General features: G+C 36.7%; 2 protein-coding genes across 12 annotated transcripts in view; one reads left to right on the top strand and one right to left on the bottom strand.

The window, feature by feature from the left end:
- Positions 1-22765, bottom strand: part of SATL1 (spermidine/spermine N1-acetyl transferase like 1) — a 123468-nt gene that overhangs the window by 40086 nt on the left and 60617 nt on the right. For 7 of the 10 annotated variants that reach the window (XM_070256707.1, XM_070256711.1, XM_070256709.1 and 4 more), the window contains one exon: positions 5424-5560. The exons of the other annotated variants lie outside the window; for them this stretch is intronic. The gene's annotated coding sequence lies outside the window, so the exon portion shown is untranslated. The remainder of the gene's footprint in view (positions 1-5423; positions 5561-22765) is intronic. 10 annotated transcript variants of the gene reach the window in all.
- LOC111771818 (uncharacterized) overlaps positions 1-22765 on the top strand; it is a 76539-nt gene that overhangs the window by 16384 nt on the left and 37390 nt on the right. Inside the window, exons 2-5 of one of the 2 annotated variants that reach the window (XM_070257177.1) lie at positions 868-1123; positions 9556-9661; positions 15467-15658; positions 18071-18164. In XM_070257177.1, coding sequence (XP_070113278.1) covers positions 898-1123; positions 9556-9661; positions 15467-15658; positions 18071-18164 — 618 coding nt within the window. In that variant the 5' untranslated portion in view covers positions 868-897. The remainder of the gene's footprint in view (positions 1-867; positions 1124-9555; positions 9662-15466; positions 15659-18070; positions 18165-22765) is intronic. The other variant, XM_023634660.2, reaches the window with a different exon arrangement.

Raw genomic sequence — 22765 nt, forward strand, 5'->3', positions numbered from 1 at the left:
TATTTTAAATTTCCAATCTGGTAATTTCAGAACCTCTGCCATATCTGTGTCTGGTTCTGATGCTCATTTTGTCTTTTCAGGCTGTTTTTTCCCCTGCCTTTAGCAAGCCTTATAATTTTTTGTTGACAACCAGACATGATGTATCAGGTAGAAGGACCTAAGGTAAACAGACCGAGTTGTTATGTTTATCCAGAGTTAGGCTCTATTGACTGCTGTAGTTGTGGTGTCAGTGGCTAAAATGTCGTCTAGGTCCTTGTTTTTGCCTCCCTTATTGTCTTTGGATTTTCCTAGAGCCATAAATAGAGTCTGTGTCTTGCAGCTCTCTCAGTTGTAATCCACTATTATTTTACTGCAGGCCTTTTGCTGTGGCAGTAAGGTATGGAGGAGGAGTGTTGTATAATCTTGTGATTACATCTCATTTTGTTAGCGGGCCTGAGTTCTCGGGCTATGACCTTCAGAGGCATTTCTTAGCCATTTTTACCCCTTATATCTGAAAAATGAAAACTAAAGGGGGCTGGAATTAATTGCCTTTCCCCTAAGTCAGATAAGGCTCTGGTAAAGTAGTTCCCCTTGAGGGCAGGCCTTTGTTACTGACAACAGAACACTCTGGCCATTTCAAAGTCGTTATTTTCCTCTGGTCATATTTCAATATGGTTATTTTTCCCCTCCCCCTGCCCAAAGCATGAGGGATTTTCCTCTCATCTTCACCATGAGAACCTGGTGGGGCTCCTGGAGATAAAATTAATGAAACTATGCCTCCCCTAAGATGGACAGCCCCAGGAATTTTGTGGGTTTTTTAAGATTTTTTTTATTTTTTCCTTTTTCTCCCCAAAGCCCCCCGGTACATAGTTGTACTTTTTTTTTTAGTTGTGGGTCCTTCTAGCTGTGGCACGCGGGATGCCGCCTCAGCGTGGCCTGATGAGTGGTGCCATGTCCGCGCCCAGGATCCAAACCAGCGAAACTCTGGGCCACCAAAGCAGAGTGTGCGAACTTAACCACTTGGCCACGGGCTGGCCCCCCCAGGAGTTTACTCTCAAGCTGGTCCATGTTCAGCTTCCAGCAATTCTTCAATTACCATTTAAGTGTTCCTACCAGTTACTAGCTCCAGTGGCTTCTGTTCCAGGTAAGCTGATCTGGACTGTTATTCTCTATGTTCATCTGCCTCTCCACTTTGGGGGGCAGTGACTTGCCCTGTGACCTCAATTCTCTGAAGGGTCTAAGAAAAATCACTGATCTTCCATTTGCTCAGCTTTTTCCTTGCTGTAAAGATGGAGTGACGACTTCCAAGTTCTTCGCATGTTGCAGCTGAAACCAGAAGGGTGTAATTAGCTTTCTACTGCCCCCCTGCTTCTTCCCTTTCCCCTCACAGTATTTTCTCCACCCAGTGGCCAGTATGATATTTTTTAAATATAAGATATATAATGTCACCCTGTTCCCCTTGCCCAGAATGCTCTTCAGCTAGAAAGCAATGGGACTCCCTCCTCCAATTCTTTCAAGTCTCTGCTCAAATATCACCTGTTTTTATGAAGCTTACCTTCTAATTGAGGGAGACAGAAATAATAACAAAATGTATAGAATGTCAGATGGTTATAAGTTTGCAGAAAAATAGAGCAGGAAAGATTTGGGAGAGCTGGAGTTGTGGAGGTAATCCAAATTTAAAATAAGGTGGCCAGAGAAGGCATCACTTAAAAGCTTACAATTGAGCAGAAACCTGAAAGAGTGAGAGAGTGGGACATTTGGATATCTGGAGTTGGAGCATTCAAGGCTCAGGGAACAACAAGTACATTGTCCCAGAGAACAAAGGCCTAACGTTTTGGAATAACAGTAAGGAGACCAGTATAGTGGTTGGAAGCTCAGTAAGCAAGGAGGCAATTAGAAGGAGATATGGCTAGATTATGTGGGATCTTTAGGCTATAGTGAGACTGAGAGGAGCTGATTTAAGGGGAAATATCAGAAGATGGTTTTGGAAATAAGTTTGAGACACCTATTACACAACCAAGCGGAAATGTCAGGTGGGTTGTTGGATATATGAGTCTGGAGTTTGGAGTGGAGATAGAAATGTTGGAGTCATTGGCCTGGGATGAGATGAGATCTCCTATGAAATGAGATAGAGAAGAGAAGAGGTTTGGATTTAGACCAGGGCACGCCATGGTTTAGAAATTAACAAGCCAACAGAGATGACTCTGGAGGAGTGGCCAATATAGTAAGAGGAAAAGCAAAAGAGAGGGATGCCCTGGAACCCAAGTGAAGAAAGTGTTTCAAGAAATAGAGAGTGAGCAACTGTGTCAAATAGGTAAGATCAGGTGATCATGTAACTTGTCCAAAATGGGACACTTTTGAGAGTGAAAGAGAACACTATTAATAATCACATAGGGAAAACAGGCAAAAACTGACTGTCCGTGGCAAACTGGGACATCTGGTCACCAAGATAGGTCATGTAAGATGAGTACTGAGAATTGACTATTGGATTTAGCATCATGATGATCATTGGTGAGCGTGACAGGAGAAGTTTTAGTGGAATGGCAAAGAAAGTTTGATCGAAGTCGATTCATGACAGAATGTGGAAGAAGAATTGGAGGTAAGTCTAGACATCTGCTTTGAGGAGTTTTACTGTTACTGGGAGTAAAGGAAAATAGCTGGAGGAAGATGTGGGGTCAAGGAATTTTTGTTTGTTTTTGATATGCATGACATGAGAGCATGTTTGTTAATGGGAATAATCCAAGGGAAAACCAAAAATTCTGATGCACAAGAGAGAGGGAAGAATTGCTGAGCAAACTCCTTAAGTGGGCAAGAGGGGATAAGAACCAATAATACCAATGATCTCACTATCACTATCACTAAAAATGTTATTGTTACTATTATTATTATTTTTATTCCTGTCAGTACAAATGTTCAAATGCCCTTTGGCTTTCCTGATTCATATGAATCTGTTTCTACTGTTCCATGTAGAATTTTCTAGCCCTTTGCTAACCGCCATCATAACCAGCCTTTCCCTTGGATAAATCATAGCTTGGAGACCAGAATGGAGTCTTAATCCTACAAACAAGTAAGAGTCCCTCAGTGTATAGGATGATGTTTTTAAAATGAGGGGAGCCTAGAATTTATGACTATAGCTAAGACTTTAATAGCATCTACTATGTGCCAAGCACTGTTCTAAACATTTTACATATATCAACTTATTTCATTATCACAATAACTGAATGGGGTAGATGCTACTGTTATTCCCATTTTACAGATGTGGAAACAGAGATACACAGCAAATAAATGGGGGAGCCAAGTTATGAACCTCAACTATTGGGCTCTGGAGTCTGTGTACTTAACCCCACCACAGTGTTCTTCCTGTCTTCTGAACAAGAATTTATTCAAGGCCGTGGTGAAGATCGCAAGGTTTACTGAGCTTAGTTTAGTCTCCAAAGAAAAGAAAGCAAGCTTAGTTCTTTATTTCAGTGTCTTGGCCTATCCTCATAAATCTCAGAAAGACCTCTCAGATGAGTTTCACTTTCTTATGACTCATTATTTGTGGATTTGCCTTTGTCCATAAATATGTAAAGAGAAGTCATATATGCTTTTCTGAAAGTAAAGGATCTGACTTTAATTTACATTAAACTTGTTATACCTTTCTATGAGCAACCCTGACTCCCCTTTTTAAAATAACTTTTTTTCTTTTTGGTGAGGAAGATTGTCCCTGAGCTAACATCTGTTGCCAATCTTCCTCCTTTTGCTTGAGGAAGATTGTCACTGAGGTAACATCTGTGCCAATCTTCCTCTATTTTGTATGTGGGATGCCGTCACAGCATGGCTTGATGAACAGCGTGTAGGTCCACACTCAGGATCCAAACTTGTGAACCTTGGGCCACCAAAGCAGAGCATGCAGACTTAACCACTATGCCACTAGGCAGGCCCCTAAAATAACTTTTTGTTGAAGTATTACATTCATAAAAATATATAAACTATAAGTGCACAGTTAGATAACTTTTTACAAATTGAGCACACCCATGTAACTAGTACCCAGATTAAGAACCAGAACGTTATCTGCACCCCAGGATCCCCCTCTTGCCAACTCTCAGTCACTACTCTCCCAAAGTTAACCACTATCGGCTTTATGTTTTTGAACTTAAATCCAACCCACCTTTTAAATTCACTCCTACTTCCATTAACAATCTTTATATTTATTGCCTGATTTTGATGTTCTTTCCAACTCATTCAAGGATGAAAGCTAAAATTATATCATTTCCTATTCACCTAAATGACCACTTCTTTGTTCTTCTGAGTTTTTATTTGAACTACATTTATGTCATAAAATTATAAATAATAACAATAGTTCTCACTTATAGAGCAATTATCATGTGCCAAATAACTGCTATGCTACTTTTTAAATCCTCATAACAAGGCTATGAGGAAGGTACTATTATTATCATCCTTTCTTTTCAAAAGAGGAAACCGAGGCTCAGAGAGGTTAGTTAACTTTCCCAAGGTCACACAGTTAGCAAGTGGCACAACTGGAGTAAATTTTTTGGTCCTGTGAAATATAGTATGTTTGACCATATCTAGATCAAGCTGATATATCCCAATTCATAAATATGAGCTCTTGTTATTATAAGATTACTTTTACTGAATTATTTAAGTATACCTTATTACATCTAATTATACTTTAATTGAAGGTCACACTGGATTCTCTATTATACAATTACTTCAAAATTTAGGATCTGTTGTTAGCCTCCTTGGATTTAATTGCATCCTGTTTCATGTAATCAGAATAACAGGTTTATAGCCATTACCCCCAATGCATTAGAATATAGAATATTTACATTTGTTGTTGTTAGTGCTATCAAGTCAATTCCAACTCCTAGCGACCCTGTGCACAGCGGAGCAGAACCTTGCCTGGTCTTTTTGCACCATCCTTTCACCTTTGGGTGCTATATCAGACAGTGCTCTGCTGCTAGTCATAGGATTTTCATGGCCAATATTTTCAGAAGTGGGTGGCCAGGTCCCTCTTCCTAGTCTGTCTTAGTCTGGAAGCTCTGCTGAAACCTGTCCACCATGGGTGACCCTGCTGGTATTTGAAATACTGGTGGCATGGCTTTCAGCAACAGAGCAACATGAAGCTGCCACAGTATGACAACCAAGAGATGGGTGGTGTGGTTCCCTGACCGGGAAACAGACCTGGGCCACAATGATGGGAGCACTGACTCTTAACCGCTAGACCACCAAGGCTTGCAATATTTACCTCATATCTCTAGAATTCTTAAAATGTCACTTTAATTGATCCATATTATTGTTCCTTTTCATTAACATAGTGTATCAGTTAGAACACTCTTGGCTGCAAGTAACAGAACACCCAACTAAACATAGCTTAAATAGCAGAAGTTTATCAATAAATATCATATAAAAAAATGTCTGAAGTTAGGTAACCCCAGACTTACCTTAGTAGTTCAATAAGGCCATCAAGGACCTAGGTTTTTTTCCATTTTTCCACTCTGTAGCTTCCAGTGTATTAGGATGGCTCTACCCATGGGTGCAAGATGACTGTAGCCATTCCAAGCATCACATCCTGATACACCTGTACGCAAAGAAGGAAGAAAGGGGGCTGCAAGGGAAAATAGCCCTTTTCTTTTCATTAAGAAGGAATATTTCCTGAGAAACCCCAGCAGACTTCTCTTTATGTCTCATTGGTTAGAATCATTTCGTATGGCCACATCCAGCTGCAAGGTAGGCTAAGATAGCAATAACTGGCACTTTCAGCCCTTGTTGGGGGGAAAAAAGGCTTTTGCCTACATAAAAGAAGGTGTTCGTTGGGCTGGGGAGGGAGAATAATTTACTGTTGGATTTGTAACCACCATGTGTGCCTCACATAGATAATTTATAGTTAACCTTAATGTCTTAGAAAGGTAGCGATGAAGAAGGAAGATACTATCTACTCCCATAGTAAACAGGATATGTTAGCTGACATGTTTTCTTCCCACAACTTGTCTGCTACTGTGCTTCTGAAAACTCACCATATGGCAGGACTTTCCAAGTTGGCCACAGTGAATTTGTTTCCTATTGGTTGGAAGCTTCAGGAGAGTAGATTTTGGTTTAATAAAAGAAAGACTATTTCTGACAGAGCTGGCTGCTTCCAGAGGGTCTGAGTTACCTGTCACCAGAATGTTTAAGCAGAGCACTTTAGTGACAATAGTAATCCATAAATTCTGAACCAAAGGAAACTGAGATTCATCTCTAAAGCCAGGGTAATTTTGTAGAGGGGATTCAGGCAGAGGTTACGTAGAGAGTTAGACTCTATTTACTGTGGTTCATAACCATTTGTATCTTATTTCTTAATAAACACTCTAAAGACTTGGTTCTCATGGCAATAGAAATAAACATAAAATTTCCATTTTTCAAAAATGGGTTTATATATTCTCATAATATTGTACTAATGCGATTAAATACATATTTTACTACTATAAGTATTGTAAAACAAGGAGATTATTTTTAAATGAGATAGAATTATTGAAAACAAGTAAGTTATACTGGGTCAATGTGGGCCAGGTAGATAAAAAATTGTCTGTATTAACAGGTGGCATGAAGATTCAACCTGGCACTCTCATGAAACTACCATTTTATTGTTTGGCAGAAAGAAGGAGTGTAGAGTAAAGTACAATAATGGATAAATTCCAGCAGGAAATAGAACATAAAATACACTTGCCAGTAGGTAGAGGAAATAGTAGATTTTGAGATACACAGGAGGTACAAGGTTAACAACTTATCAAAATGTCCCAGATGGAAAATATATGGTAGGTAATATTAGCAGAATGTGAACTGACATCCTGACAAATGTGAACTTGAGGAGAGAGAGAGACAGGGAGAGAAAATGAATGAGGGAGAGAGAATCCTAATGAAAGTCTGCTGTACAGCTGGATTACGTCTGTGTCTGTTGCCCTGCCTAATACTTCCTTCCCTGTCTCCTCTTTATTTCTCTTCTTGGCAACTATCCTTAATTCTGTTTCTCTCTTTCTGCCCTCTTCCACTCCTTTTTTTTCTTACTCTTTTTTCACCTCTTCTCCTTGCCAAGAATACTCAATAATGTTTTCAGATTATTGCTTAGCAGTCCTGGTGGCTGTAAAGTCAAAGATCGCTGATGTTGAACAGGGTTGAAAACTGCAGTCGTAGCAGCATATTTCAAGCATGAGGTGTTTTTTTGCAGGGGGAGCAAATGATAAGACATTATGAAACCTAGCACGAAGATGAACAAATAGTTCTTGTAAGTAACAAATAGCTTTGACTAAACTCCAGCAGTATACAGCTCATCAAGTCATGTATGTTCTATATATAGGAACTGGAGATATAGAGAAGCAAGTGTACAACCAAAAAGTTAACTAGTAATTTGCTCAGGCTGGAGGGGAAAAGTTCAAAATCCATGTTCACTTATCTCGTATATAAACCACTCTCAATCTGTTCACTGATCGCCTCTCATAATCGCAGTAGTCTTTAAGCGCAGTTGTTAGGACTGCTTGTGTTTCATGATGGTGGATTGCATGTCTATATTGACTCGAATTCTGCTCATCTCCTGCTGTTTTCTGACTGTACATTGTGCACAACGTAAGAAAATTTTAAATTGCTTTATTTCCATAGGTTGCAGATGTAAAGAATTAATTAGATTTTAATTAGAGAGGGAATCAAGGCTGCAGTAGGTAGCTAAGGGACTAAACAGTATTCCAAGCAAAGTTTTGTTGTTAAAAATTCACAAACCTGAAAGTATCTGATTTTTTGTGTGTTTATTTTTAGAATGGATAAATAATTGTTTTCTCTTGAAGCTAATGTGTTTGTCTCTGTCCTTTGAGGTAAATATAAAAAATTCTATGGATTACCAACTAAAATTTTTACTTGTGTCAATAATAGTGGTTGTTTTAGGCTACTTATATTTAACACTTTGTTTCTCATAATATATAAAGGTTGTACTTTATTTTTCATAGAATTTTGGCTCTGCAATGTGTTCAATACAAACATATACTTACTTGATGTAATAAAAACCATGTGAATCCCTACAAAAGGAAATAGATATCTAAAGAAATAAATTATATAATCACATCCGTCTATAGAACATAGCCTAAAATCTTTGCCAAGCCAAGAAGTACAATTCTTTTTCAAAACATTGCCCACTGAAAGCAGATGTGACTTAAATTTCTCCAAGCAACACCATTTGAGCCACTAGTCTGGTGAGGGATTTTTGCAGTGTTGGGCAGTTAGATAGTCAGTGGAGCATTTTGATCAACTGAAGTTGTTTCCTTATTCAAAGATTAGAGTGAAACTGTTTTAAAGTACTGTACTATGTTTTCACTTAAAAATTCTATTATGAGACTGGCCCAGTGGCGTAGTGGTTAAGTTCTCACACTCTACTTTGGCAGCCCAGGGTTCGCAGGTTTAGATCCCAGGTGCAGACCTATACACTGCTCATCAAGCCATGCTGTGGCAGGTGTCCCACATACAAAATAGAGAAAGACTGGCAAAGATGTTCGCTCAGGGCTAATATCCCTCACCAAAAATAAAAAATAAAAAAATTCCATTGTGTTTTCTGATGTCACCCTTTCATTTCTTTTAGAAATTCTTTTATGTAGCAAAATCAGTGTATCATATTTTACGTTAGGGAAAAAATATGCTATCCAAAAGGCAAGCAGTTTTTCTTTGGATTCTATAGGGCTGATCTTATCAGAGACATTTTCCCTTCTTGCTCACCACAGTAACCTCAAACAGATACTCAGAGCCCTGAGACTCAGGCAATCTGAAATCTCACACTATATTATCTCTTCTTTGTGTTTAGGCTGTCAGAAGGTCAAAATAGTTCTCCCTTTCTTGGAATTAGAGTTTTTGTTCATGTTTAGAGGTTTTGTGACTCCTAATAAATTTCCTACTCACTGATTTTCAGACTCTAGAATACCTTTTCTCAGTCCAGATTGCTGGAAGGAATACTGTAGCCATATTATTGGCAGAATGACTCTCCAGGGTAGCCTTAGAAATATTAAAAAACCATTAAGGGTTGAGGCTGAGGTGCCTGCTACCCCCAGTAGCCTACTAGTACTACTATTTGTCTCAATCAGGGCACTTTGAGACTGGAGAGAGCAGTAGTAATAATTATTCCAGGACAACAGGCGTAAACTGGAACTGTTCTAGCTTACCACGATATATGTTGACTTTATCTTTAGATATACTGTTTTGTCTTCCCTTTGCCAGAGATGATACTCAAATTTAGTCCAAAAGAATTTTGTTTCAAATGTTGGATGTCCTTTGGGCTATAATGCTGTGTATTGACTGTTTTTAAAGCCATGCTGTGAAAATCACCAGGTACAAAATAATAGAATGAAATCACGTTTGTTGTTCGTCTTGATTTTTGGAAACTAGTACTTGAAAATATATTTGAATATTCCCAAAGTACCACAAAGCTATCCTCAATTTCATATTTTAAGATTCTTTAACATGAATAGTTTTTCTAACATGCAGAACTTCTCACATGTGTATCAGCCAACTCTGAAACATTTGTTCTATATTGTTGAGGACTTTTTTGAATGTTGTCATTTACAGCCAATTGTACATCTGTGACTGACTTTGATGACTGTCCAGGGAATACAACAGGTTTTTGTCCAGAGAACATTGTTTGTACATGCAAAGATGGAGAGCCTTTTTGCAAGTAAGTGGTTATATATGCTGTAAAAGCAGAGTAAGCACAACATATTGTAAGTAATAATTCACTTTGTTTTTGCCTGTTTGCTGTATTCAATGATGCAATACTTGTTTTAAAATGATATTTTAATCAGAAATGGCTCCTATACATACAGCACTATTGTTGTAGATACCCTAAACTATTTTAATATACTGTTTTAAAAACAATATAATAAAAATTAAAACATTAACTGAGACGATTTATTTTAACTTAAGAGATTAGCACCATTCAAAACTGCTTTCCTCAGACAGATTTTTTAAAGATGTTACATATATTCATAAATAAACGATTTTACTGTTCTAAAGAAGAAAAGTTTAAGGTGTGCCTCATGTTATGCAATGGCAATAATCCTGACATCTTATGTGTGAATGAAGTTTTTTGTAAATCAAGAAATACTTTAAATGCACTGTGACTCCCCCTCTTTGCTTCCAGGTTTACTTTTTATAAAAACTGTGTTCTTTGAGTCATAGATAATTTTTTCCTTTAAAAGTTAGGCAGAGTTTTTACTTGTTCTGACCATAAAAATGAGACTAGTTCGGTAGAAAATGAGAAGAAGACCTAGGAAAGAAGATAATATAAGAATAATAAAGAGTGCATATGTGAGAGAAACAGAGGATAGGTGGGGAGGGGGCAATAGTGAAAGGTGTTCCAGGGTCCATGCCTCTTGAACTGAATTTTGAAAAAAGATAGTAAGAAAACCAGGTGTAGGCAAAGGAACCAGTATGGGCAAAAGCACTGAGGTTTGAGAGAATTTTATGTTTGGAGAAATGTGAATAGTTTGCACACCATGCTCTGCACATACTAAATGATAGTATTTTCAGTTCCTCAAGTGTACTATTTTCTCTCTCACTTTTGGATGTTCACATGTACTACAACTTCTCTCTATTACTCTTCCTTCACCGTCCTTCCTCTTACCACAGCTCTTCTTCCCTTGATAAATTCCTACCTAACCTTCTAGACGAAGCTCCATCATACTGCTAACACAGCACTTAAACCGCTCTGCTGCAATTTCTTTGAATGTAGGTTTTATGTTTCCTTTGTGAGAGCACCACAAAAACAAGAATTTAGTCTTATTTTTCTTCAGCATCTAGCATAATGCCTGCCATATAGAAGGTGTTCTGCAATGATTTGTTGAATGAATCAGTCATTCAATGGGAATGGTTGCTCAATAGTGCAAAATATTGCAAGAATTTTGAAGACGAAAAGTGATTTTAAAAAGCTATTGGATTTAGCATTTAAGATTTGTTGGTGATACCCTTTGAAAATATTGTTCCAAGATTGAGATAAGAATACAAGCCAGATTGCAAAATTACATTCAAGGAGTGGGAAGTAAATGTTATACAGCAATGAAAAAAATATATATGTCATTTGACGATTATAATGTTATTTGCAAACTTATAGTTAGAGGAGTTCTGGAGGCATCTAATCAACATTTTGGCTAAATGCTAATTACCCTTTACCTATCTTTATAATCTTTATTACAAGCATTTGCCTCATTTGTTTTACAAGTCTTTACAATTGCCACATCACGTTGACATTATCCCTTTTTCGAAATTTTTCTCCATCAAGTTGATTCAAACAAGTTACCTCAACTTATTTTACTGGTGGATCTCAATGTGGAGCATAACTGCTCTGGACTTGGTGTGCCTGTGCATATATATATATGTATCTGTCAAGTTCTTTGAATGTCTACCTGATGATCAAGGATCATTTTTATTACTAAATATATTTAGCACCACACAGTTTGAGTCAGTTATTTTGACATTGTTAATCAGAGTTAGGCAGTAACAAATCAGAATTGAATGTATCAAGCTAAATGATGTAATCATTACTTTTAAGTTCTTAAAACATTTTGATGGCATTGCTGAAATTGTCTAAGGATACACATACTACCAAACACTGTCCACACCACTACAGGCAAATCATACACACACACGTTCCAAATGTTTCATTCAAATAAAGAATGAACAAAAGCCAAACTCAAAATTTGTTTAAAAGATAGAAAACTAAACAAAACTGGCCAAACTAAGAACACAAGCCTGACATATACTTTTAAAATTTTCAGTCATGTTTTATTTCAAAGAACTACATTTTACATTGTTACAAATAGAGTAAAAATTATTTAATTTCAGATTTAAAAAAAAATTCAACTAACTCTGATCCCCTACCTCCATAATTGTAACAAAAATGAGAATCAGTATTGTAAGAGATCTAAACAGAATTCGAATCTGGTTTTGTTGTTTTTATTGAGGTATAATTGACATACAAAAATTGCACACATTTAATGTACACATCCTTGATGAGTCTGGACATATGCAGACACCAACGACACCATCACCACAACCAAGGCACTAAACATATCCATCACCACCAAAAATTTATTTCCATGTGTTCTTTTGTGATATCTTTTCTCTTTTTTTGTAAGAATACTTAACGTGAGATCTATCCTTTTAACATATGTTTAAGTGCACAATTCTGTACTGTTAACTCTAGGTATTATGTTGTACAACAGATGTGTAGAACTTCTTTATCATGAATAACAGAAACTTTATACCCATTGAAAAACAATTCCCTATTTCCCCCTCCCCTCAGCCCCTGACAACCTCCATTCTACTCTCTGCTTCTATGAGTTTGACTATTTTTATTTGGAACAGTTAAACTATCTCTCAACCAATGTTCACATTTCTCACATACTTACTAGTCATTGAGAAAAAAAACGTAGACTACATTTTAAATGTATTTTATACAACAGTTTTATTTCCCATTGATGATAAGAAAAAAAAACATTTACATACCACCCAGGATTGCTATGAGAATTAAATAAGATAAAATATTTAAAATTCCTTGCATAGTAACTGGCTCAGAGAGGTGCTCCGAAAAGTTAGTTCATTTCTTCTCCCTAGCCTCTACGATGCTCAGCTCAATTGTCAATTCTCAGTCTTCATCTTACTTAACCCATCAGCAGCACTTAATATAGTTGATCACTCTCTCCTCCGTGAATTTTCACTTGGCTTCCAGGATATCCTTCTCTCCTGTTTTTTTCCTTCTGCCTCACTGTCCACTTCTCAATTCCCTTTGCTAGTCTCTTCTCTTGCCCCCACCTACTTAGTGTTGGAGTGTCCCAGAGCTTAGTTCTTCATCCTCTTTATCTATACTTCCTCCCTTGGTGATCTCATCCAGTTTCATGTTTTAAATACCATGCAAGCTGGGAAAATTCATACCTCCAGACTCAGATATATAACTGCATACTCAACATCTCCACTTTGATATCTAACATCCATTTCAAAATCAACAAGTACAAAACTGAACTCCTCAACTCCCATCACCACCTCAAACATGTTCTTTTTGCCATCTTTTCCATGTCAATTGATGGCAACTTCATCCTTTTGTTTGCTTAGGCCAAAAACCTTAAAGTCATTCTTCAGTCCTCTTTTTCTTGCACATTCTACTTCCTGTCCATCAGGAAATCCTGTTGTTTCTGCCTTAAACACATAAGCAGAAATCAACCATTTTTTTTACCATTTCCCCCACTGTTACCATTCTGGTCTAAGCCATTTTGGTCATCTCTTGCCTAGATTACTGAACAGCTTTGTGGCCTTTCTCCCTGCTTCTGCCTTTGTCTGTTATAGTCTGTTTTCAGTACTGTAGAAAACAGAGTGATATTTTTTTTTAAAGATGTTTTTATTATTTTTTTCCTTTTTCTCCCCAAAGTCCCCCGATACATAGTTGTATATTCTTCGTTGTGGGTCCTTCTAGTTTTGGCATGTGGGACGCAACCTCAGCGTGGTTTGATGAGCAGTGCCATGTCCGTGCCCAGGATTCGCACCAACGAAACACTGGGCCAACCTGCAGTGGAGCGCGCGAACTTAACCACTCAGCCATGGGGCCGGCCCCCAGAGTGATCTTTTTAAAACAACCTAGATCATGTCACTCTTCTTCTCAAAACCCTGGAATTGTTTCTCATTTCACTTAGTGTAAAAGTCAAGGTCCTTACAATCACCTACAAGGTCTTTCATGTCTAGTCTCCTTCTCTCTTTGGCCTTATTGTCTTCGATACTCCTCTAACCCACTGTGCTTCAGCCACACTGATTTCCTTGTGTTCCTCAAACATGTACGCACCCTCTCTCCTGTTTTCAGAACAAAGAGCCTTTGTTCTTGCTGTTTCTGTTGCTTGGAATGCTCTTCTCCCAAAATATCCTATGGCTAACTTCCTCACCTCCTTCAGTCTTTCTTCAAATGTTACTTTCTCAATGAGGCCTGCCCTTTACTACCCTATTATATCACAGCAACCTGTCTCACTATCCTACCCTGCACATTGCCAATCCCCCTTACCCTGCTCTACTTTTTCTTTTTTCCTTAGCATTTATCACCTTTAAACATTCTAGATAATGTACTAATTATGCTTATTTTTGTTGTCTGTCTTCCTTTGCTACATTTTAAGCTACTTGAGGACATAGATATTTGTTTTATTCACTGTTCGATCTAAGGTGTCTGGAACAGTACTTGGCATGTAGTAGGCACCCAATAAATGTTGTTAAATAAATGAATGAAATGTTGTTGCTTAATAGATTATTCCTTTGTGATTCATTTCTAAGCTAAACAACAAATATACCCTTGCAAAAGCCTTTTTTCTAGGAAGAAATCCATGAGGCTTGATAAGACATATTTTTCAAATATATTTTGACATCCTTAAATGAATGACATTATGTTACATATTAGAAGCCATGTCCTATTGAGTAGATTACTACTTATTTGAAGCTGGTAGATGCATTTTCCTACAGAATCCTAGACAACCAGAGCTATAAAAGATTATAGTAATGATTTAATCAGTCCCTTCATGTCATCCATGACAGTACTCTTTAATATATTGGAACAATACAAACCAAGAGTAACTTACTGAGGATCTGACATTTACTATTCAACTGGGTAATCCTTTATCAATTCTATAGGAGACAATGAAGCAACCTCTAAAGATACTACATGAACTAACCTCCCCATTAGTCATTCCCTTGGAGGATGGTGAGAAGTCATATTATTCCTCTCCACAAACACATAGACATTTCTACGTGGGTGTATGCCATGCCAGTTCAGTCTATGCTCCAGAGAATTACATTCAGGTTATTTGGCAGAGTTTTAAGGCTTCATAAAAACACACTAGAAGTTCGTATATGAGTCACGTATTTCTATAAACATAGAGGAGGAAAATCTGGAGCCATGGGAAAGATGGGGGCAGGCCGATTTTGCTGGCAGATATTCTGTCCTCACCTCCTCATGTTTTTTCTTGTATTCACTGTAGAGTGGCAGAGTTAGTCTGTTAAACTGCATTCATCGCGGTAGGAATGGGTAGGGGGAACACCCAGCCTGCAGTTACAGAATTGGTAGACTAGGTTCCTTCGAACTATTTTTATAGCACTGACAGAACTAAAGTAGCCAGAGTGAATAGAGATATGAGCAGCGGGCAAAATGCGGATAGTTTTAAAAGCAGTCTTGAGACAGCCCTTCTGGGTGATCCCTTCTTTTTTCCATTTCTAAGTGCCACATCTTCATTAGCTAATGGTTGGGAAATCCTGACAGCCTTCTGTATGCTGACTCAGCGTGTTCAAACCTGTAGGTTTTTGAGTTTGCTTAAGTGGAAAATGGGACAACATAAATCTCTTGAGGGCCTTAAAGGGAAACCTCATGGTTGAGTAACAATGAAAGATTTCATTCATTCAGGGGAGACTTATTTTTTCTAATTTGTCAGCTTTTTCTATCTCTATTATCTCTATCTAGATGTCCAAATTTCAGAGGTCAATGGGGAAATTATTGGTACATGGGGGCGAAATGTGACCAACTCTGGAATACTCTGGACCTGATTTTAGTAGCAGTGTTGCCTGGAATAGGACTGGCTTTAATAGTTGGTGTAACAATCCAGACTATCCACTACTGTAAAAAGAAGTCGAAGAAGAATATAAATGATCACCGGTAAGAAATTTCTAAGTACCTCTGAGAATGATGGGAAATATCTTGTGAGATCAGCAAATGACTCAAGAAATAATGAATATCATTTATCATGCCTACAGCTGGTATGTTCTCTTTCATATTCATCAACGTTTAATTAAATTCAAACAAAAGTCTGGATAACCAAATACATTTTGTTCAGGATTTGGATACAGAAAAAACTGGAAAGCCCCTTCCTCAGATAAAAGCCAAGTGTAATTCATTAAAGAATTGTCCTACTTCAGTGCCTTCCTTCCACCAAGGCAGTATTTGTGTGCACCACACATACTCTCCTAAGAGTCGGGGGGGGGGAGTGGGGTGGGTGTGCTGCTGTACCAGTATCTCCTACTCACCCCCAACCCCCAGCAACAATGTCAGAGAAATGGAAAGAGGAATCCAATAGACTTGACCATAATCTGACTCTGTTTGGGTAAATCTCTTCACCTTACTGAGCTTCAATTTCCTCATCTATAAAATAGAGATTACTATAATCTGGCCTACCCACCTCACAGAGATGGTGAGAATGACACTGAAATAACAATCATTTACTGAGAGTTTACTATGTGTGTCAGGCCGAATTATAAATGTTTCATACATATCAATTTATTTAATCCTCACAAGAACCCTATAAAGTACAGATGAGATTACTCAGGCACAGAGAGATCAAATAATTTGGCTGAGGTTACAGGGCTAAGTCTGTTCCCAGGCAATCTGGCTCCTAGGCCTAAACTCTTAACCCCCATGCTATCCTAATGGAATCTCATGAGATAAAACAGTGCTTTGAAAGCTGTGAAGTCCTGCTCCATGCCTTTTATTTCTTTGTTTAAAAGCAAACAGTAGCCTTTATACTTTGCACTGCTTCTGAATGATAGAGGTATGAGGCGTAAATACCAGTAAGGTAAAATCTCATCAATTTTTATATCAGTTAATTCAAATTAGCATCTACTTTGAAGTATCATTCTCCAGTGTCAAGATAATGTTACCCTTTATGTAATATGAGGATAGTTTGAAATATTACATTAAAATTGGAAGTGGCTGCTACTGTGAGCCTCGCACTTCTAAGAACAGGCTTACAAATTGCAATAAAATCAACAATTTGAGCAGGCTCAGATATTTGTCTCTGGGAGGGGTGAGATAAACTCTCCGACCTTTCTGTTGTTTCAAAATCCTAATTTTTGTTTGCACCATCATTCCATACTCTTTAAAGTATCATGTGGTACACATGTACATATGCATAAAGTCAATGCTAACCAACATTAACTTTGTAAATTGAAGTTAATATGGAGAATTTCTTATTACCACTTAGGTTGGAAACCTCCTGAGATTTTAAAGAATCATTATAATTAGAAATCATACCTGTAAACAAGTCACCATTTAAACATTCTCCATAACTTTCCTACTCCAAAGCTTTCTAGAATACTGGATTTGTATTCTCATCCTCTCTTTTCTAGTAAGTGGCTATGACTTTGAGTGGATCACTTAGCTCCAGTTTCCTCCATTTAAGTGGGGAGTTGAGTAATACATATCCTACTTTTCCATAGTTATGAGAACCAGATGAAATTATTAATGGAAAACTGCATTGAGAAGCAAAGACAAAACAAAAAGCTTGATTATAAATCAGGATAGTAGTAGCATTCAAAGCATTTGGGGTTACTAATAGGCTTCTTGGGTAAAGAATTAAGCTGCCTTATTTTCCTCCAGTTAAAATATAATTTAGTTTGAGCTCCTTTTTTTCCTCTCTGCCATTCTCTGAATTGTGAGTTGACAGAGTGATTCTGTATATAATCTGGGAGATTCCCTAGTATAGTGGGAAAAGTCTGGGCATAAAGCCAGACAGACTGGGCCTCATGTCCCTGCTCTCTAAATCACTGACTGTGTGGCTTTGGGGAATTTCCTTGAAATTTCTCAGGCTCAGGTTTCTCATCTGCAAAATGGAGTTAATAATACCTATCTTTCAGGCTTTTTGTAAATATTCAAATAAGATAATACAATATTTTGTGAAATAAACTGATGTCTGAACAGTTGGATCAAAAAATAAAATGGATTAATGGATGGATAGATAGGCAGATATATGTTAAAGAAAGTATAGTAAAATGTTAATGATAAAGTCGAGGTGGTAGATACATGGACATTCACCACAAAATCCAACTTTGCTATATGTTTGAAAATTTTTGTTAAAAAATTAGATGATGTTAAGCAAAACACTTTGAACATGGAAAACATTCAACAAATGGTAGCCATTATTATTCTTTCTCTTGGCTACATATAATAATAGAGTCTTAAGATGGGAGCACTCATTCTGTATTGTCAAAAATGAGTTTATCAAAAAGGTAATTTATAGTCAATTAAACAAATGCTCTATGCTAACTATGTTTTTTTTTTAAATTAATGTGCCAGAGGACAGAAGAGTTTATCAGGACTCCAACTTCAGCATAATTCTGCATATACTTTTGATACTGCTATGAGACCTTCTCAACCCGATCAAGGCCAGGTAAACACTAAAACTCATTTGTCAGATAAACGAAGTTTATAGAAGACACCAAAGAGAGAATTGCCTTGGAGAAACAAAACAAAACAAAAACGTTGGGAGATTAAAAACGTAGTCAGAGACAACAAAATGAAGTGTTATCAGAAGATCAAATTGCACAAATATGGAATGGGAGATGACAGGTTATTTATCAGTAAAGTACAGGCCAGGCCTGGGGCAAATTACACTGGGAGTGCTCTCTACTTCTTTCCATCATTTGTTTCCAGGTAAAATCAAGTTAAAACACATATCAAAGACAACTTGGGGAAAGTTAAAACACATATCAAAGGGGAAGGAAATCACTAAAACAGGGCCAGAAAGATGTGGATAAAAGGACAAGGATTTGAGCCACGTGGCTTTTCTTTTTGGACTAGCTGAAAATCTCTTCTTATCTAATAATATGTTCTCAGTAGCACAGAGTCTCTAAAACAGAAGAATTGTGGGGATCTCTTCAATTCACTGTACTTTAGGAACAGCTCTGAATACAGAAAAAGGTCTGAGGGTCATATTTGACCACAAGTATCGAAAGCAGCAGCAATACTTTTATTGTTTTTAAATCAAATAAATAATTAGTAAGATACAACAAAATCATCTTTTTGTTATGGTATATTAAGTCTTAGACTATGCCCAATTATGATCTCTATATTTTAAGGAAGACCAACATTGAGATTACAGAACTCCAGCCTCAGTACAATTCTACATATGTACCTGATATGGTACTTTCTCAATAATATCAAGGTCAGTTAAGACTGAAACTCATGAAAAGGTTGAGATAAAAAGTTGATAAAGGGTTGATGAATGAAGGACAGTGGTCAGATATTTTCTACTAAAGTCAGAACAGTTAAATATTTGGACTTAAATTGTAGTATGATGGGTTTATGTGTGTGTATATTATACATATACATATATATATGTGTATACATAATTTTTCAAAAAAGAAAAGAAGGTTAAGGTACTCTGGGCGAATATACTGTGGTGATTAATGTTGACGTCTCCAAAAGGCTAACTCTAGGGCTGTCAAATTTTCTCTTGAAGTGACCAATTGTTTTGTAGATGGACCCTAAGAGTTAGGGGTGCCATTCCTTTTCTAAGAATTCACTTACTCTTAGCCTCCCTAGTTACTTCTACCACCCACCTATTTTTTCAAATTTCCCAGTTGACCTTCTCATCTTCTCTCCACTCATGATCCTTTTTAACCTAGTGCTATACAAGCTCTAATTGTGGATAAAATTCACGAGGAAAGCCAAGTCATTTGTGCTGTGTTCAATAAATGTTACTCTCCCTTTCTTCGGTCCCAATCTTCCTATGCTAAATGTCTGCTTGAGTTCCTGTTACATCCATCTGAATACTTCCACTGTAGACCCTTTCTCTTCAGTTCTGTGACCATTTCCTAAACTTCCCTTGACAGGCACACCACAGGTGAACCACCATGCCTGGTCTCAATCTATCATATTCTCTTCTTGATTGTTTCCCAAAGTCGGAGGAATTAAGAAACAAAAATGGACTACAGGTTAACAATTTAATAGAGAACTAGGAAACTTACCAGTTGAGTTAAACTTTAGAAAGGTGTCCCGATGTGCTGTGCTCTGAATGTACATTTAAAATATTGACTTTGGCATGTAATGACTTCTCAGAAGCTAATGCCCAGATCAAGTCTCCATAGAACTGAATAATGCTTTTTCATGCAAATTCATCACTATTTTCTTTATTCAGCTAGCTCACACACCAAGAACCAGGAATTAATAAGCAGAGCCTGAGTTCACTCTTGAATTGTCAACGTTAATCTTTTCTAATTGACTTAACAATTAGATATGAGTGGGTGGAGGTAAGACTACATATTTGCTACCTCTTCTTCATCCCACCCTCACCCCACTTTTACATTTAGCACAGCATAGCTTGTGGCTTTCAAAGTTGTTACAATCCTAGCATGAGCATATAATTAGAAATTCCAAGATATTCTGTGAATCTCTGGCAGAAAAGTGTGCTGCGTAGTTTAGTCCTGTGAGAAGAATTCACCATTGCCTTTGTTATTTATTTTTGGTGGTTGTTCTGATCATAAACATGATTTTAAAGTTTATCTCCCTTTAAAACGAAGCTTACATGGCATGGTTCAGCCCTTTCTACAGGATATAGCATGTCTGAATTATTTTCACCTAGTGAAAATATACAGCAACTACGTCAGGGGAGAAAAAAATCCTACACTTGTTAGAGACCAAGATAATGAGCATAATCTGAACAGCATAGAAATAAATACTGATATGGCTTAAAAAGCATATAATAAATCATATAATAGAGGCAAAAAATACTGAGAAATACTCACTGAAAAAGAAGAATACTTTGACTAACAATAAGATTTTCTAAATTTGGCAGTGATAATCACAAACTTACCAAATAGCTAGATATATTGTGTTTTCAAATAGAATAAATTGAAAGTGGGAGGAGATGATGAGCTAAGGTTTAAATTATCCATTTACTAAATACACAAAATTATTCTTCTTAGATAATAAATGAAAATAATATCCAATAAAGTGTTCTCAACATTTCTGAGAATATTATCATAATTTAAAAAATTTCTCATTAGAAGCTGTTAATATCATCTTCAAATAGTTATCAAGAACTTCACTACAGATGGCACGGTGCAAATTGTGATAATCTCCAGATCACTGCTACATTTTCAATATGCACTATCATTGGATATGTACATTAGCTCTACCTTATCAGTAAAGGACTAGTCACAGTATTTGCATAGTTAAAGCCTTATGTTATGGCACTTACCTAATTCATTAAATTAATTGTTCAAGACAACTGGTTATGTAAAGTGAACCAGAAATCAGCAAAGTAGAAACAACATCTTTAGTGTGATTATTTTTTTCAACAGTCCAATGTTTTGCTTAGGAAAAAAAAACTATTGACTAGAAACACTAAAGGAACCCTAGTAACTGAAAAGGCAGTATTATTCTTCAGCATTTTATCTTTGTTTTCTTCAAATCAGCAGTGGTAACACTTAGTTTCCACTAAATATTAGTTCAATTGGTTTAAAAGATGATAGAAAGCAATCTTATGCACTGATGAAAAGTATATAGTATATCTTATGATCTTAGACTAATGTCCACAGCAGGAAAGAACAATTAGCAAAGTCACAAATTATCCTTCAGTTTTCTCTTTCATTTTAAAGTTTTTATTCTGTTTTGTATAAAGCCAGGTTTCATGCCTTGAGAAAATCAGGAATTTCCATATGAAAGTGTTAACTGAGTTTGTATTCTAGTGTAAAATGCAAAACCTGTGAAAGTCAAACATTTGTGACATGCAGATGCAGTTAAAATAATAGTAGTTTTAATCAAGAAACAATATATAAAAGGAAAGAAGTATCTCTGTTAGAGGCCTAGGCAGAGGATCATTTGTGATGTTATTTTTCATGCTATCGTCAACATTGCCTATTACAAGCACTGGGCATACAACAGAAGCTAAATGAGAACTTGAATACATGAATGAAAGCATGAATGAGTAAATGAATATACCCCATGAGTTTTATTCTACTACACGTATAAATTGTCATATATTATCATGTGTGTCATATGTTGATGACCTGGTGACCAAAAAAGGGACCTTTGGAGTCAAGAAAATCTTGCATATTTGGTGACTTGAAACTATGAAATACTGATAGAATAACAGTTTCTCATGGTTACAAACCTCAAATGCAAGCCACTGGTTACAAGGGGACCAAACATGAGAGTTGGCATAAATCAGAGTAAGCCTATTTCCATTTCTGTGTTGTGATCACAAGACATGGGCAGTACACTGTTTAAACGTAAATTAGTAATCTTATTAGAACTAAACATTTCTTTTATTTTTTGTTGCTTACTGTTTAATCTCATAAAATTAAATCGATAGATAATATTAGAGCTTAACTATGAATATTTATTTCTATAATAGCATCAACACATTATTTCCCTCCTGTACTTTCTTGGTATTTTCATTCGAAGGATGTTATTGAAATACAGTTAATGAATACATAATTGTAATCTGAAACATCATTCAAATGTTTTAATGTTTAGAAAATCTTCCCCTTCCAACTCTTGTCTTCAAACTATGATAAGAAAATCTGTGTTCTCTTGCCCATACACGTAAGAGTGTAAATACCCCAAGCCTTAAAAAAGAAGAGACCAAGTGTCTCTCACATTCCGAAACTTTATCATTAAAGATTCCTTCATCAGAAGGGTCACTAGAAAAGAGATTACTCTTTGTCGGGGCTTACCATAAGAATTATTAGACATGAATTGATGACAAGAGAAGTTTGAAAAGAAAAAAACAGCATATTATTAATGCCACATATGATGTGACATTTGGATATTTTCTTCTTTTTAAATCTGTCCTCAAAACTGATTTACTTATTTCCCTTATTGCTATTTAAATACAAGAATTTGGCATTGAGAGCTTATCTCCCGAGACAGTTCTTTGGAAACATTCAACCAAAACAGTGAGAAAAAAATCTGTTGATCATCTGTTTCCTAAGTATTTTGGTAGATTGTGCCCTGTTCAACCGAGGAATTCCCATAATGCCAGAC

This window comes from Equus caballus, chromosome X (genome assembly GCF_041296265.1).
Source record: "Equus caballus isolate H_3958 breed thoroughbred chromosome X, TB-T2T, whole genome shotgun sequence".
Lineage (NCBI taxonomy): Eukaryota > Metazoa > Chordata > Mammalia > Perissodactyla > Equidae > Equus > Equus caballus.